The 15,541-nt window shown below is 49.6% G+C and overlaps 1 protein-coding gene across 5 annotated transcripts in view; it reads right to left on the minus strand.

The window, feature by feature from the left end:
- The window catches only part of Ablim3 (actin binding LIM protein family member 3), a 115,461-nt gene that overhangs the window by 7,706 nt on the left and 92,214 nt on the right, over window positions 1-15,541 (minus strand). For 3 of the 5 annotated variants that reach the window (XR_013046137.1, XM_076555342.1, XM_076555343.1), the window contains 9 exons: window positions 15,396-15,467; window positions 11,165-11,294; window positions 10,360-10,458; window positions 8,506-8,553; window positions 5,676-5,810; window positions 5,078-5,142; window positions 3,138-3,285; window positions 835-864; window positions 284-342 (listed from right to left, as the gene is read on the minus strand). Coding sequence is in view for 3 of the 5 variants with exons in the window: in XM_076555342.1 (XP_076411457.1) it covers window positions 284-342; window positions 835-864; window positions 3,138-3,285; window positions 5,078-5,142; window positions 5,676-5,810; window positions 8,506-8,553; window positions 10,360-10,458; window positions 11,165-11,294; window positions 15,396-15,467 (786 nt within the window). In the remaining 2 variants the exon portion in view is untranslated. Of the gene's footprint in view, window positions 1-283; window positions 343-834; window positions 865-3,137; window positions 3,286-5,077; window positions 5,143-5,675; window positions 5,811-8,505; window positions 8,554-10,359; window positions 10,459-11,164; window positions 11,295-11,723; window positions 11,754-13,359; window positions 13,516-15,395; window positions 15,468-15,541 lie in introns of all 5 variants that reach the window. The other 2 variants (XM_006985157.4, XR_013046136.1) reach the window with 2 other exon arrangements.

A 15,541-nucleotide genomic window follows, 5' to 3' on the forward strand; every position in this document is an offset into this window, starting at 1 on the left:
TTTGCCTTTATTGCTCCATCCACAAGATGAGTTTCACATTAGTGACTACCTGGCCCGAGGTGTGAAGCTAGTTGGTGCTGGTAAAGCCAGTGTGTGGCACAGAGTTCTTCACCAGCCTCGCCATGGGGCCTCTTTGCTACTGGGTAGCCAAAGGGGAGGGGGGAAGTTACCACCGCTTTCAGCAAACCCACCTCCAACCCCAAGCCCCCCCCTCCCCCCGAGGTCGTTACTAGGGTTAGCGTGTTAGCACCTGGGGCAGAGACTCCCAGCACAGCCCCCTTACCCGGTGCAGCCCATTTCTCCTGTAAGCAGGCAGTGAGGCAGATTTGGAGATGAGGGGATCTGAAAAGGAGCCAGAAGAAATGTCAGAATCCCTGAGCCAAGGTCACTCTCCCTGGGGACACATCTGACCAATATTACCCTCAACCTAGTGGGCTGCAGTCTAGGGGATACCAAATTCTCTGGGAGTTTTCCAGACGGTCTTGGGGAACCCCTCTCCAGCAGAATTCTAGGCCAACAGAACCACCTGTTTATACACTCTGGCCTTGACTTGTGCACATCTGTCTTCTTAGGATAGAGGCCTGTGTTTTAGCCACGGGCCTTGGAATTGGAGATAAGCTCAGAACCAGAAAGACAGGCTCCCAGGTGGGTACAAGCGACGTGCCCTTTCCTTCTCTTTGGGGGAACCCCAAGTAGAGACCCAGAGTCTGACAATGATGATGGGTGGACTAATTTGTGCTAGGACGCTGTCCATAGAGCTGTGGGGAGCTGTGATTGCCACAGCTCTGTCCTTAACAAGACACAGGGGCGTATGGTGGGGCAGGCAGAACATACCGCTGTCAGCCAAGTAGTGCGAACGAGGGGCTGTGAGAAAGAAAAGTCCACGTCAGTGCTCATGGGTATAGACTGGCATACGGAGATATTCATTGCTTACAAAGAAACCTGGCTTCATATTCAAAGGCTCTGGCTGGTAGGAGGGGGGGGGCTCAATCAGCACTCATTTCTAAATAGTCAGTTTGCTATTGTCGAATCTAAATACCACCCTTCTGATTCCCCCCCCCCCCCCCCCGCCCACCGCCACCCCAATTCTTAGTACCTGGCAGGGAACACATGCTCTTTGAGATATCTGTTGCATAGATGTAGCTGGACTACGTAGTACGTATGTGTGCATGCATGTAAATATGTATGACTTTTTATATGTGTTTTTGTGTATTGTGCTGGTGATGGGGGCCAGGACCTCATGCACGCTAGGCACATTCTTTTCCACTCAGTTACACCCCTAGTCAACACGTGAATTTGAAGCAGTCTTGGTGCCTTGCAGAGACAGAGATGGAAAACAGTGCCCCAAGTGGTTAGACAGAAAAGTCTCATCAGTTCATATGGGTTCTCTCCCCTTCATAGATTCTAGCTAGCGTCAGTTACGTTGTCACCCTTCAGTTTCTCGTTTAAAAATGGGAGTGACAGTGTATCCTTTGTAGGAATACTGTGAAGAATACATATGTGCTGGCTAGTTTTATGTCAACTTGACATGAGCTAAGAGTCATTTGAGAGGAGAGAGCCTCAGTGGAAAAAATGCCTCCATAAGAATGGTCTGTAGGCGAGCCTGGAGGATGTTTTCTTATTAGTGATTGATGAGGAAGGGTCCAGCTCATTGTGGGCGATGCCACCCCTGGGCTGGTGGTCCTGGGTCTATAAGAAAGCAGGGTGAGAAAGCCATGAGGAGCAAGCCAGTAAGCAGCACCCTTCCATGACCTCTGCATCGACTCCTGCCTTCAGGTTTCTTCCTTGCGTGAGTTTCTGTCCTGACTTCCTTCAGTGATGGACTATGATGTGGAATCCTAATAAACCCTTTCCTCTCCAACTTGCTTGTGGTCATGGGGTTTCATCACAGCAATGGTAACCCTAAGATGACATGACACGAGATGGTAAGATACTGAACACAGTGGCAGGAGAGATGCTCAGTGGTTAAGAGCATGTACTGCTATTGTAGAGGACCCAAGTTCAGTTCCCAGCACCCACATCAGGGGCCTCACAAGTAACTGCAATTCTGGATCTGGGGGATCCAATGCCTCTGGTCTCCATGAGCACCTGCACTCAAGTGCACATGCGTGTACACACACACACACACACACACACACACACACACACACACACACACACACACTAAATCTTAAGATATTTAGCACAGTCCTTAACCCATACATAACTTTCCATATAACTGGTTTTATCACCATCCCACCCCATCTTTGGTCTCACCAAAATCAAGCTCATGGCCTTAGGTTCCCTCCAACTCAGGTCTGACCCTGGCTTAGTCACTTACTGGTTTTCTGGGCAAGTGGCTTAATGTTACTGGTAGCATGTGTGAAGTGAGTGTTCCCTACACTGTGTGGATTGTAAGATCAGTAGCGACATTTGCAAAGATCCGGAGCGCAGGCCTACAACGAACAATGCCTTCTATTGCCCAGCAAACAGCGTCTTGAGGTAGGGCTTCCTAGCAGGCCTGAACTCCACAGAGGGGAGAAAGGAAGGAGACAGATGGAGCGGGTGCTCCTCTCCAGGAATAGGAAGGAGCTCTGTGAGAAAGTCTCAAGTTGAGGCACTTGACAAAGTCTCTGCTGCTTTACTTCTAGGTGATTGGGAGGCTCAGCTCCCCAGAAAAGAGACCCTGAATGTGTAAGCCATTCAGATGTCCATATTATATACATAGTGAACTTAATTAGAGACCATGGCTTTAGATAGCCCCAAGAGGTGTGGTGTGATCACTCAGTAGAGCATGGCTTTGTTTGGTGCCCCATCTAGCCCCCATCTAGCCCTCTGCCCAGTCTGTGTTCCACACCCAGGAGAGGCCTAGGAGGATGATAAAGGAGTCAGGAAGGTGAGCCTGGGGCTACCTTCATGGCCAGCCAGCCTCTCCTGATCCCTTCATCAGCTCAAAAGATGGTATCTGGGGGCTGGCTATGTTCTAACACAATTCTAGGGAGAGGGAGATCCATTTCTATGAATTCAGTGATCTTGGGTTGCTGTGCCTCAGTTTCCTATCTAAGATGTGAGGCTCCTCCTGCTGGGAGGAAGAAGATGCGGTGCCTCACGGAGGCCTGACCCAAAGCTAAGAGCCGCCAGGACAGAGCAGTGCTTACAGCCATTGAGGGACATCTCATAGCCAGTGGTGTGCAGGGCCTCCCGGCTGCTGGTGGAGCTCCGTGGAGGGGTCCAAGGGTCGGCATAGGAGCTAGACCGTGCCTTCATCTCTTCCTTCAGAATCAGCCGGCCAATCCCACTCTGGAGCTGGGGGGTGGGGGAGGAGCATGAAGTTAGGCAGAGGGCAACGGGGCAAGATCAGGAACGACTGAGCCCCTGGGCCTGATGGGAGCCTCTGCGGACACTGCCAGAACTCTCCCTCCTTGTGGTTGTCAGGTTTTCCTCTGTGAGTTCATCTCTGTCCTCTGAGCCGTCCCGAGGTCTGGGTGAGGCTCTGGCGGTGGGTGCCCCAAGCAGGTCTAAACTAGTGGCCACATTGCCCACAGTCACTGGTTCAATGATGTGCAGCCACCTCCCCATTTTACTTGAAATGAAAACTGTAATCTACAAATGAACTATTCTGAAGCCTAGTCATCTCTCAGCAGCCACAGGGCGTTTGTTTTAGGAACTCTCCCTGACTCCAGGGCTACGAAAATCCTCATACATAGAAAGGGGTGTGGCTTTGCCTACAGCCTATGCTTTCTTCCTATGTTGCGTCATCTCTCAAGTACTTACTAGCACAGTGGAAGCACCATGTGGAAGTTCTTACGCTGTATTGTTTAAGGAGTAATCATAAAAAAAAAAACCAGCACAGATACAATTTTTTAAAACACATTGTTTTCTAACTGTAGTTGTTTTAACCCATTGTAAACAATGTAGTGATATTTAGCAAATTTACAATGCTGTGTAAAACCCACCTCCATATGGTTCAAACAGACTTACGTGGGCTTTTATGCCTTACTTCTTTTATCATTTCAAGGCTAACTCGTATGGAGGTGTTTATCAGTTTTCCATCTCTTTTTGTGTATGTGTACACACGTTTGTGTACGTGTGCACACGGGGCCTGTGTGTGTGTGTAGAGGTCAGAAATCAACACTGAGTTTCTTCCTCAGTCAGTCTCTACTTTATTTACTTGTATTTCTTTTTTGGTTTTTGGTGTTTTGAGACAGAGTTTCTCTGTGTAACAGCTCCCCTAGCTGTCCCGGAACTCACTTTGTAGACCAGGTTGGCCTGGAACTCACAGAGATCCGCCTCCCGAGTGCTGGGATTAAAGGTGTGTGCTACCACGCCCGGCCTTACTTTTCTTTCTTGAGACAGGGTCTGTCTCTGAAATTTGCTGATTCGGCTGGACTGGAAGGCTAGAGCACTCCGGAGCCCTGTCTGTTTCTGTCGCCTCTCTTACCATCTCTGGGTTACAGATGTGCACTGCTGTGCACGACTTTCACATAGGTGCTGGATCTGAACTCAGGTCCTCTTGCTTGCATGGTAAACATTGCCAGCCGAGCCTTCTCTCCAGCCCCCCCCCCTTTCCTTTTAATGTCTAACTCATACTGGATTGTACGGACATGCCATATCGTGTTCCTCCATCTGTGAATGGGTGGACATCCGGGTGGTCTCACCTTTGGCTACTGCGATAAGCACTGCTATGGAGGCATTAGTTGCCTGGATGTTTGTCTTCATATCTGTGTATCTAGAAATGGAATTGCTGCATGGGTCCTAGGGTAATTTTGTGTCTCGTGTTTTGAGGAGCTGTTCATCTGTTTTATTACAGTGCCTGGGCCACTTTGTAGTCTCACTAGCAAGGAAGGATGCTGGTATCTGCTTCCTAAACACATTTAGAAAACCAGTTTGACTATAAAGCCAATGCAGAGGCAAACACCACAAAGCAAGGGAGACTTTTTAAGAGTACTTTCATTTCGAGCAGTTGGAATGTGGTCATAACCAATCTTACTACATACAATGATGCATTTCTTTTGAGATGAGTTTGAATTTGGTTTCTGTCACTTACAAATGAAAAAAAAAAGTCTAAGTAGTTTGTTCAATGATGTAGCCTGCTCACCTTGTGCATGCTGCGGTCAAAATCCTCTTCCTCTCCTCCAGATGAGAACCTTCTGGCTCGGGGCACTGTCAAAGGACAGGCAAGATTAGTGCGTACTTTCTGCTCAGCCTCTCGGCTCCTCCCTCCCTCCATTCTCCAGTTTCATGTGGGCATCCATCCTCACTACTGCCGCTGCTGATCCCCCTCTTATTCTGGTTACGGTTGATCTGTGTCATACTTTTTCTCTAAATGGAGGCTTCTTAGGTAATGAAGTCACCCCTGCACTTCGGTAAGCTTTATTCAGAAAGGAGATTTGATTAGTAAAGCCAAATGTTGAATCAAAGTGGATATTGATGGGAACTCCTCTGGACAACAGAGAGGAACAGCTTGGGGTGTGATGGGGAGTCACGGCTTCTAGCAGATTTATATCTTCCTTCTTTAAACACTAGGTCTCCTTCCCATAGCAGGAACCTGGTGTTTTGCTGCCCAATGTACCCTAGGGTCTGGGGCTAGCACTTAACACCTGGTGCAGAAGGAGTATGCAAAATGACTGTGGAAGAGTGGGTGATTGTCCCTGATACAGATGGTAGGGCTCTGGCCTTGTCTGTGATAACACTACCTTTGGGGGACCCGTGGTAGGTCCAGTACTCGGACTCCGAGGCATAGTAGGGGTCTGGTGAGTAGGCTGGACTATACTTGGAGGCCTGGCTGATGTCTTCACTTGTTTTGCTCTTGGTTGCCGTGGACAAATCACCTGCAAAGGACCCAAGGACAGAACTTCAAGAAGGCAGAGTGTCGCAGCTCGGAGCATACATTCTATGTCTCTGTCAAGCTTTACCCCAGGTGGCAAGGGAACTTAAGGTTAGAGGTCTCTGGTAAGACAGCATGGGACATGAAGACCAGAGCTGGAAAAGCCCTGGGCTAGCCCCTCATTTTACATTTGAGGCCAGATAAGAGAAGGGCTTAATTAAGACCACCTAGCCAATTTTTTTTTTTTTTTAAACCAGAATTGACTAGACTAGGGATTCTTCCAGCACAGTCCATGGACTCTCATGGTATAGCTTAAAACCATATCCTTAGAGTGACCATAACCATATCCTCAAAGTTTCTGGTTGAGCTTGGCCCTTTCCTGCCTGACATCTTTGAAGCCTGTTTTATCATGGCTTTGAACCACATTAAGGAAGGAATTGCTAGGCAGGGCCAAGAAACTTGTTGAGTTAGGTCAGCTGTCTTCATGTCCTGTTTGAGGACGCTGCGTGTCTTGAAGGAAGGGGCCCCGGACAGGGAATGAGGAAAGTGGGGGTCCATTTCCAGCTCTGCCATTTCATTTGAGCACAATCCTGGGTAAATCCTACCCATCTCTGCCTCAGTTTCCTGCTAAGTACCAGGATTGTGGGGTAGACCAGGTTCTGCATGGCATCATGCTTCCCTCTGAGGTAATCCTGTAACAGAGGTGACCAAAATACTCACTCCAGACACAATGTTTATAGGGCAGTGACTTGACCGTGGGATAGACTGGTGACAGGCTGGCAGGACAGAGGGCAGGGCTGGGGAACCCAGCATGGCTCTCCAACTGCTTTTGAGGGAGAACTACAGGGAGGCCGCAGGGACAAGATCTATCTATGTTCCAAGGACCAGAGCAGAGGGTCCTGGCATCAACGGGCTTTCATTCAGCCCAGAACTGGGCATTCCTCTCTTGTTGCTGCATCTGCTCCTTTGAGTCCTTTGGTTGATGGCATTTTGACTTTTCTTTTCTTTCTTTCTTTCTTTCTTTCTTTCTTTCTTTCTTTCTTTCTTTCTTTCTTTCTTTCTTTCTTTCTCTCTCTCTCTCTCTCTCTCTCTCTCTCTCTCTCTCTCTCTCTCTCTCTCTCTCTCTCTCTGTTTTTGAGACAGGGTTTCTCTGTGTAGTTTCGGTGCCTGTCCTGGATCTCACTCTGTAGACCAGGCTGGCCTCGAACTCACAGAGATCTGCTTGGCTCTGCCTCCCAAGTGCTGGGATTAAAGGCGTGTGCCACCACTGCCCGACTGTTTTGACATTTCTTAATGGTGCAGCCACCTTCATCCTGGACTCCTGAGCCAGCTTTGGTGGTATCTCCTGGAACCCTCTCGGAAAACCTAAAGGGTTCTAAGAAACATGGGTCTCGGGGGGCCTTTTCTATATGCCAAGGCTAACTAACTACCTTTGGGAGGGTCAGCACTTCCATTTCTAGCCACAGGCTTACAACTCACTGTGGGGGCCTCTGCCCCACCAGCTCTGAAAACTGAAGATGTCTGTTCCAAAGCAGGATCTGAGTCAGAACATGGTGGTGCCTATCTGCAATCCCATCAGTCGAGAGAACACCCAGGGGTTGGAGGCCAACCTGGGGTCACACAGTGAGTTTAAGGCAAGCCTCTTAGCAAGACTCTGTCTCACTCCCCACTGTAAAATAATATTCAGGGTCTTTGGTGCCCAGAGCCACTGTTGGCCCCGCCCCTTCCACCATCTGATTAGCTGGGTCCACCGTACAGGATCGCTCCTATCATCTCCAAGCTGGAATCCAAGCCTGTGCTTCCCTCTGTTACCTAACCAGACCAGTAAGCAAACGCCAGCAGCCGTGGTAGCAGCTGCTGTCTGCCTCCTCAAAGGGCAAGATGTGCTCATTCACCTGAGGTTTAATGAGTGCTTTGTAGTGAGGAGCAGGAGGTCCCAGCATGGACGACGTTGGTACTGGGGTACAGGCAGAATCATGCGTTAAGTCTTCTAAGACTTCTAAGAGAAGACTCCTGAGCTGTGCATTCAGTGACTCTAATTTTAAGGAGTCTGGGTCATGAAGGAAGCCAATGAGTCTGCCCTTTTAAAATGAGTTTCCAAGGAACAGATGTTCCACAGACCCTTGTTTAAAAAACACCAAAGAAATGAATTAATGAGGGGCCAGGGAGGTAGCTGAGCGGTAGGGTGCTTGTCTAGCATGCACAAGGCCCCAGGTTTGATCTCCAGCATTAGGGAAACAAAATATGAAAAGAGGAAGTGATTTCCTGTTCCTTTCTCATCTATGAGCTTCCATCTACACTCAGCAAAGCTTAAAGCAGAGGCCTCGGATTCAGTATAGGACTCTATGCATCTCACACAATTCTAATGAACAATTGGAATTATCGGCATTTTGAGTTCAGCTCTCATAAGGGCTCAGGCATTTTTCAGGATTGCTCTGATCACAGAATTTAGAGCAGTCGAGAGCAAGCAAGGTAGGTTTGGGAGGTGTCAAGAAAGGATTTAGGGGGCATGAATAATTTCTTGCTCTTTTGAAATGACATGGACACCCAAAGTCACCCCGATTGATTGGGGGGGGGTAGCAAGAAGGACTATGCCATGGTCTTGCATCGTCTCATTCCTGGGAACCCGTGCAGAGCCATCTGCATTGGTCATACTCCCCCTCCGTGTTTGGCCAAGCTCTGTCTGCCTCTGACCATACCATGCCGTTTGTAGATCGGGGGTTTTCGGTAGATGTTACTTTCTCCAGCTGCCAGAGACCAGGAAGGAACAGTGGGGAGAAGAGAGAGAAAGGGGAGAGACAGGGGAGGAGACAGCACTTGGTCAGTTGATCTGAGAAGAGAGAGCCAGTCAGCAACTTTTTCCAAGGGGTCACTACCTTCCCCCAGGCCGGCTTCCTATTCCAAAGTTGAACTTTACTCTCACCCGATAGGTTCCAGGTAGAGCAGCGGAGAGGGCAGACGCATACAAATGGTACCGTGGAAAGGGAGGTGGGCTAAATGATGGGCATGCAAGAGGTGGGAGAATGCTAAGCAGGGCCTGGTGCAAGAAGTGAGCACTGCTTCCCCCCCTGGTGGCTCCACCTCACTCCATGCAGAAGTCCTCAGGAAGCTGCAGAGTTTTGGCCTTGTCTACCTCGCAGAACCAGACACACTGGGCCTCTCAAGAGCTATTGGGATAGTGTGGGTCAAACAGCAGGATCAGCTCTTGAGGGTGAGTGGGTGGGGGTTGAAAAGCTGGAAGATGGGATCTAGACCTGGCTCCACTGTAACTCAGTGTGCTTGTTAGGTTTTGTCAACTTGACACAAGGCAGTATCACCTGGGAAGAGGGAAGTCCGGTTGAGACATTATCTCCATCGGACTCACCTGCAGGCAAGTCTGTGGGGGGCCTTTAATTGATTAATGGTTGATGTTGGGGGACCCAGGCCATTGTAGGCAGTGCCAGCCTTGGGCAAATGCTATTGTGTAGTATAAAAAAGTAAGCTGGATGAGCTTTTAGAGCAGGCTAGTGAGTGGCAGTCCTCCATGGGCTTTGCTTCCGTTCCTGCCTCTAGGTTTCTGCCTTGAGTTCCTGCCTTGAGTTCCTCCGTGATTGACCATAACCTGTAAATAAACCCTTTTCTCCTCTTAGTTGCTTTTGGTCATGGTCTTTATCACCGGAACAGAAAGCAAACTAAAACATTCATGGTGGGATTTCCCAGGAGGCCACACCTACGAGGCAGGCTGCTGGCTTCCTCTCACCTCCTCTAGGTACTCTGACTTTATTTCCGCTGTTTCGCCCAGGATTGTCACATCACTAACTTTAAAGGCACTTCCTCCAAGAAGTCTCCCTACCTCACCTAGCACAACCTCCCCTCCTCTGGTAACTCTTGCACAATGCTCTGGGTGTTTTTTTTTTTTTCCTGTTTATATTATCTATTATAATATAAAGTATATCAGTAGAGTAGTTATTATCACCTTCAATCACCTTTTAACTTTTTTTTTTTTTTTTTAATTCATGCAACCATCTCTATCCACACTAACAGCTGAGCTAACTGGGCAGCTGGTTCTCTCAATACATTTAAGTACTGTACTCACTCTGAAGGTGAGATCCAGGCTGGAGTGAGCTCAATTGCAACCTCAGGGTCCAGAATACTACCTGGCTGCCCAGAGAAGCCGAGGGATGGGCCCCAGACCACCAGCTTACAGGCAATGGGATCACGGTTCAAGTCAAAGAACCCTGAGGCAAACACCCTTCGCCATTTTGCCTTTACTCTGCCAATCAGCAATGTAAAAGGCCAACTCTTGGGCATTTCATGTGAGCTCTCTGAGCCTTCTCTTCCCTTGCCCTTCCTTGTGGTCCTGATCAAGGTTGGTTACATGGAGAATAGACCAAAGCCCATAGGCATGTTGGGGCTGGAAGGTGAGTTAGCATGGATGACTGGTTAGGGAAGGGCCCCCCAGGAACGGACTTCTCCTCAGTGCCTATGCAGCATCAAGCATTTCAGGCATCTGGCACCCGCCCCGTGGAGCAAGCATGCACGCATGCTGGGAACAGCCAGCTGGCAGTGCCTACCTGGGATGTGAAAGTGCTTGGGAGCCTGGTAAGAGGTTGGAGTGGAGGACCTCACATCTAACTGGCTATGGTATGGAGAACTCCGGCCACTCTCGGGCCCTGGAGCATGCAGGCAGTGGTCCCCAGAAAGAACAGAAGCGTCGAGAAAACAGGCATTAAAAACAAGGTAGCACCGGAGGAAGCAGTGAGGCCCTGGCAGCAGAGGCGGGGTGGGCTGGATGTCCCAGCGTGCTCAGCTCCGGAGTGGAAGCAGCTTGTGTGCGTTCATGCACCATGTCGGCAGAAACAAGCTTGACCTCATTGGACCCCCAAGTCTGAGTCGGCCAAGAAGATAGCTTTACCTGCTTCTCCTCCCACCCCACCCCACTTAGGCTCCTCCCTCGGTTTCCTCTTTTCTCCATTCCAACACTTGCGACTCCCCTTACCTCAGGGTGACTGTGTATACTTGAACTGGTTGAGTGGACCCTGGGCCCTCAGGTGAAGACCAGCCCCCCCCCCCCAACCCCGATGCTATGTGTTTCTTGCTGTGGGTGTAGAGGCGGAAGGGTGAGTTAGAGGAGTCTGCCCCTAACCAGGGTCACTGGGCTGCCTGACATTCCCTCTCCTCGCGGTCCCCTCCCCACATCCCTGCTGCTTCTCAGCGTCACACACCCGTCTTAGGGACTCAGTCAGGCCCGCCAGGTCATCAGAGTGGCCAGAGGCTCCCAGAAAGCCATGCTGCTGTGGAAAGTGTCTATTGTCCCTGCAGCTCAGGGACATGAAGTGACCACATGGTCCTGACTCTTTGGGGCTTCCTTTGCCTTACCTGAACGGTAGTAGTGATGAGGTGAGCGGGAGAAGGTGGGAGACATGCCTTGCCGACTGTAGGTGGGGGAATCGATGTATCCCGGGCTGGAGGCCCGTCTCTGCCGGAGGTCCAGGTTCTCATAGATGTCCTGGGGGAGGAGGTGGGACTGTGAGGAAGGCCTGTGGTGTGCAAGTCTTTTAGTAGGCAGCTGGGGCATGCTATGGAATCCGGAATTCTAGGAACTCAGGCTTGAGTCATACAACCTGAGGAGGGCGGGAGAGAGTTCCCAGGCCTTCATGCACCATTCCCAGGCCTTGGCTAGAACCCATGCGCAGTTTCTGGAGTCTCACTAGGGATTCCGGGGGACACAAAGGAATCCGACAAGCACATGGGATTTTTTTTTCCCCCAGCCACTCCCGTCCTTCATGTCATTCCTTGGTTGGGGGAAACATTTTGGGTGGGGAGGTCAGGCCCCTGTGGTGTAGGGGAGGGGTGACCAGGGAGCCCTTCTTGGTCATCATAAAGAAACACCACTTTTCATATAGTTTAAAAACACATTGTATGTCAGGTTAGTTACCTGGGAGTAAGGAGATAATGTCCCCAGCGACTTTAAAAGCGGAGAATTTGAAGGCAGCCATGGAGGGAGCGAAGGTAGAGAGGAGGTCGAGAGGAAGGCACAGAACACGGTTAGAAGGCACAGAACACAGTTAAATGGTAAAATGGTGATAAGGAGAGAGTCTGCAGCTGCCCCCGAGGACCCTCTCCAGATGACACCTCACTTGGAATTCTAGACTGTCAGAACTGCTGGAAAGGGGCAGAAGTTCTGGGGATAATGATTCCCCCTTCCTAATAATAGTGAGAGAGCTCAGGGCCACGCTAGGCCTCTCAGGAAATGGCTAGTCTTGATCTGGACCCAGGTTCCCTTCCTTCAAGCTCAGAGCTATGTTCTCAAAACCCCCCCCCCCATCTCTCTCCTGGCTCACATCTCCTTTGTGGTTCAGGAAGACAAAGCCTTGGGGAGCAGCAGTATTCTAATTAAGGGCTAAGCAAGGACCAGGCCACTGCTGTAAATTGGGAGGCTCGCATGATAAGGGGTATTGCAAGATGGAGACCTAGTCCACTGAGCCGGGCTGCTGTTTTCAGCTGTGACCAGAGCCATGTTGGAATGTCTACTCAACATGGACCAGATTTTTAATTTCTAAGGCAAGTAAGACATGTAGATTCTTCGGTGGAATCGCCTAACATTTACATGGTGACAGCTAATTTACATTTCTGAATGACACTGTGAGCGAACCCAAACCATCTGGGGGTTGGCTCTGACCCAGGGGTCCTGCTCTCGAGTTTTGGAATTGGAGTCTGCAAATACTTGATTCACTTTTCCAGGGCCATTTTAGGAGCCAGAACTCAGAGACTCTCAGCACTGGACTCTCCAACCAATGGAACCCAACCCCTATTGGTTACCCTGTTGCTGTCCAAGGACACACACTCATGAGTGGTGGAGCTGGGTACCTGGGAGCCTGCTCCCAGGCCAGGATCCTGCTGCACATTGTTATAACTCAAGGGCTTGCACACTGTTATAGCTCAAGGGTGAGAAGTCTCTTGGAACACGGCTGGTCAGGACCTATTCTGTGATAGCTATCTCCGCCTTCTCCAGAGAATTCTCCCTAGAATCTAATAGCCATATGATGGTTTCTAAGTTGTCTGATGCTGCATCTTCATAAATATGTGTCCTGTTCTGAGCATGAGGTTTTCAGTAAGGTTCAAAGTGGAGAGAACATGCCTAACCAGGGTTTAGGAATGTCACTGTCCTTTGAGCCTGGTATGTATGGTATCAGAGACATGGGCTTGAGTATTAGCAAGATTCTGCTGCTGTAAGAAAAGCAGCAGCCCAAGTAATGAGTAGCTCTATGTTCTCAGCTTGCATGCTGGTTCAGCAGGGCATGGTGGGGACTGGGAAGAATGGAGAGCCTAGTCCTGTCGACAGGGTTTGCTGCCACTCACCATTAGATGATGGGAATACACACTTAATGTCTTATTTAAAGCCAGATTTTTGGATGAAAGCTCTTGGTGTTTACAAGTTGGCTATAAATTCCAGATTAGAAGAGTCTGGGGGCCAATACTGTGGTGGCCAAGCTGTCTATAAGAGCGCTGGCTGGGGACCCTAGCAGCAACCTGGCTCTTTCCAGAGTCTCAGAGAGGGCAAGATGCAATACCTCTCCATAGCCACATCTCTCCAGCATCTCGTCGGAGGTGTATCTGGAATGAGGCTCGTAGGAAATGAGGTCAGGGCGTTGCACCTCGTAGATGGACTTAACCTTGGGAAGAGCTGCCAGGTCTTTGTAATTAAGGATCTCATTATCCACTTTAGCCTGGGGAAGAGGGAAATGGACAGGAAAGAAGAAGAAAGATAAGAGGGAACAGAGGAAAGAGAGAGAACCAAAACAAGGCACGAGAGGACCAAGCATCTCCAGCTGCTACTAAAAACACTATTAGGCATGAAGAGAAGAGCTGTAGATGTTAGAACAAGAACGGTCCCAAAGGTCATGTACTGAACAATAATGTTTGTGAGGCCCCCGGCTTTACCAGAGTGGTCCCCGCTAAATACCGCAAACTTCCCTGAAGGAAGTACACATGCAATCTTTTAGGTGTGGAAACTGAGGCACAAATGTCCCATAACTGGTGTCACAGACTGCAGTCTGAACTCCGCTCCTGGATGATGACTGCTGCTAAACCCCACAATGCAAAGATGTCCCTAGTGGCAGCCATCTTGGTAACTCCCTTCTGGAGACGAGCTTATGCTCGCCAATAACTTTCTCATACCGTAGATCCCCAAATGAACCCCTCTGATCCTGCTGTGACCAGTGCCGTTCTCCATGCCAGGGGCCTATTTTTTCTCATGTTCTAGATGGGACTCTGCAGTGAGTGCAGCCTGTGATCACAGCAACTTGTCTTGACCTGGGGTTGAAGCGCAATAGCTTATGGGCTCAACAGTTGTATGGCATGGATAACGCCCCGGAGTTAACCCCAGTACCACACACACACACACAAAAAAGGAAAATGTAACTTGTTTTCTGTGACAGCCATGTGGCAGTATTGACCCATATTGAAGTCACAGCAATAACTCTTCGTATTTTCTCTTGTCCAAGGGAAGAAAGGACAGGAGATAGTGCCATCGATGGGCATTGTCTGGGGTCAATGAAGAAGCCCGATGTGAATCTGAATGACTTTGCCATGGTGTCAAAGCCCACCTTGGCCTGGCAGGTTTGAGGATTCTGTGTGGAGCCTTTCTCCCTGGGGTGAGTTCTTTGTTGTCCAATACCCCCACATTCTTGGTCTTGGCTCCTCTGCCCTGTGGACAGCCATGCTGCTTTCCTCACCCCTCCCAGGCACCGCCACCCACCTCCCTCGGCTTCCATCCTTCTGTTATTCAGTATTTCTTCCTCTGGGAGGTCTTTTCTCACCTGGCTCTGGAGGGTCAGGTCTCTTCCTTCATCGGTAGCATCCTAAGGGTGCACAGAGCCTTTATCTCCTGCTCCGTGTCATAGTTACAACTGACTATTCACGACCTGTATTGTCCCGTGTTATGGGAGGGTCCCAGATCTGTCCATCACCATCTCCCCAGGACAGAACACAGTACTTATCACCGAGAGAAAGCTCAGTATACACGGAATGAACACATGCATTGCCACAGGACCCGAGGTCATCTCATCTAGCTTAACTCTGTCACTTCTGCTTAGATGAATGGTTCTGAAGATGGGAGCTTAGACACATGCAAGTGGTCTACTTTGTTTCTGGCCTTCTCACATGTTTAGAAAGGTTTCTTTTAGCTTTGTGGCTCCCCCCCCTTTTTTTTGTATTTTGAAATTTCTCCCTTCTGCCTCTTTATCACACCCCACTACCTATATACCAACATTATCCCATCTCCACCTGCCTCGCTGACCTCTTGCTTGGTCTCTGGGAAGGAATAGGAAAGGGGGCACCTGGAATTGATTTTAGAATGCAGGAAGGTTTCTTTCATCATCACACTGTCTCATGCTCCTTGAACTCTACATTGTCCCCGCGGCTCTTAGTTTACTAGATAGTGTGTCTGAGAACAAGGTCCACACCCTCCCCACGCCCTTCTGTATCCTTAAGATCTGGTATGCCACCTAGAATAAGACCGGCGCGCTTCCAAATGGGCTTTCAAAACATTTCAGGTGCTGGGTCGGGGGTAAGCAAAGCCTCACAGCTGCTAGGGAGTGATACATACGCAGATGACTCGGTTAGGCGACCCAATACTGGATCCAGGGGGTGAGATGGAAGTTTCAGATGTCCGTCGATGCTGTGGGAAAGATGAAGACAGAGGGGTGAGAAGCAGAAGTTCGGGCTTAGTAGGGAGAAAACAGGCAGAGAACG

This window comes from Peromyscus maniculatus, chromosome 19 (genome assembly GCF_049852395.1).
Source record: "Peromyscus maniculatus bairdii isolate BWxNUB_F1_BW_parent chromosome 19, HU_Pman_BW_mat_3.1, whole genome shotgun sequence".
Classification (NCBI taxonomy): Eukaryota; Metazoa; Chordata; class Mammalia; order Rodentia; family Cricetidae; genus Peromyscus; species Peromyscus maniculatus.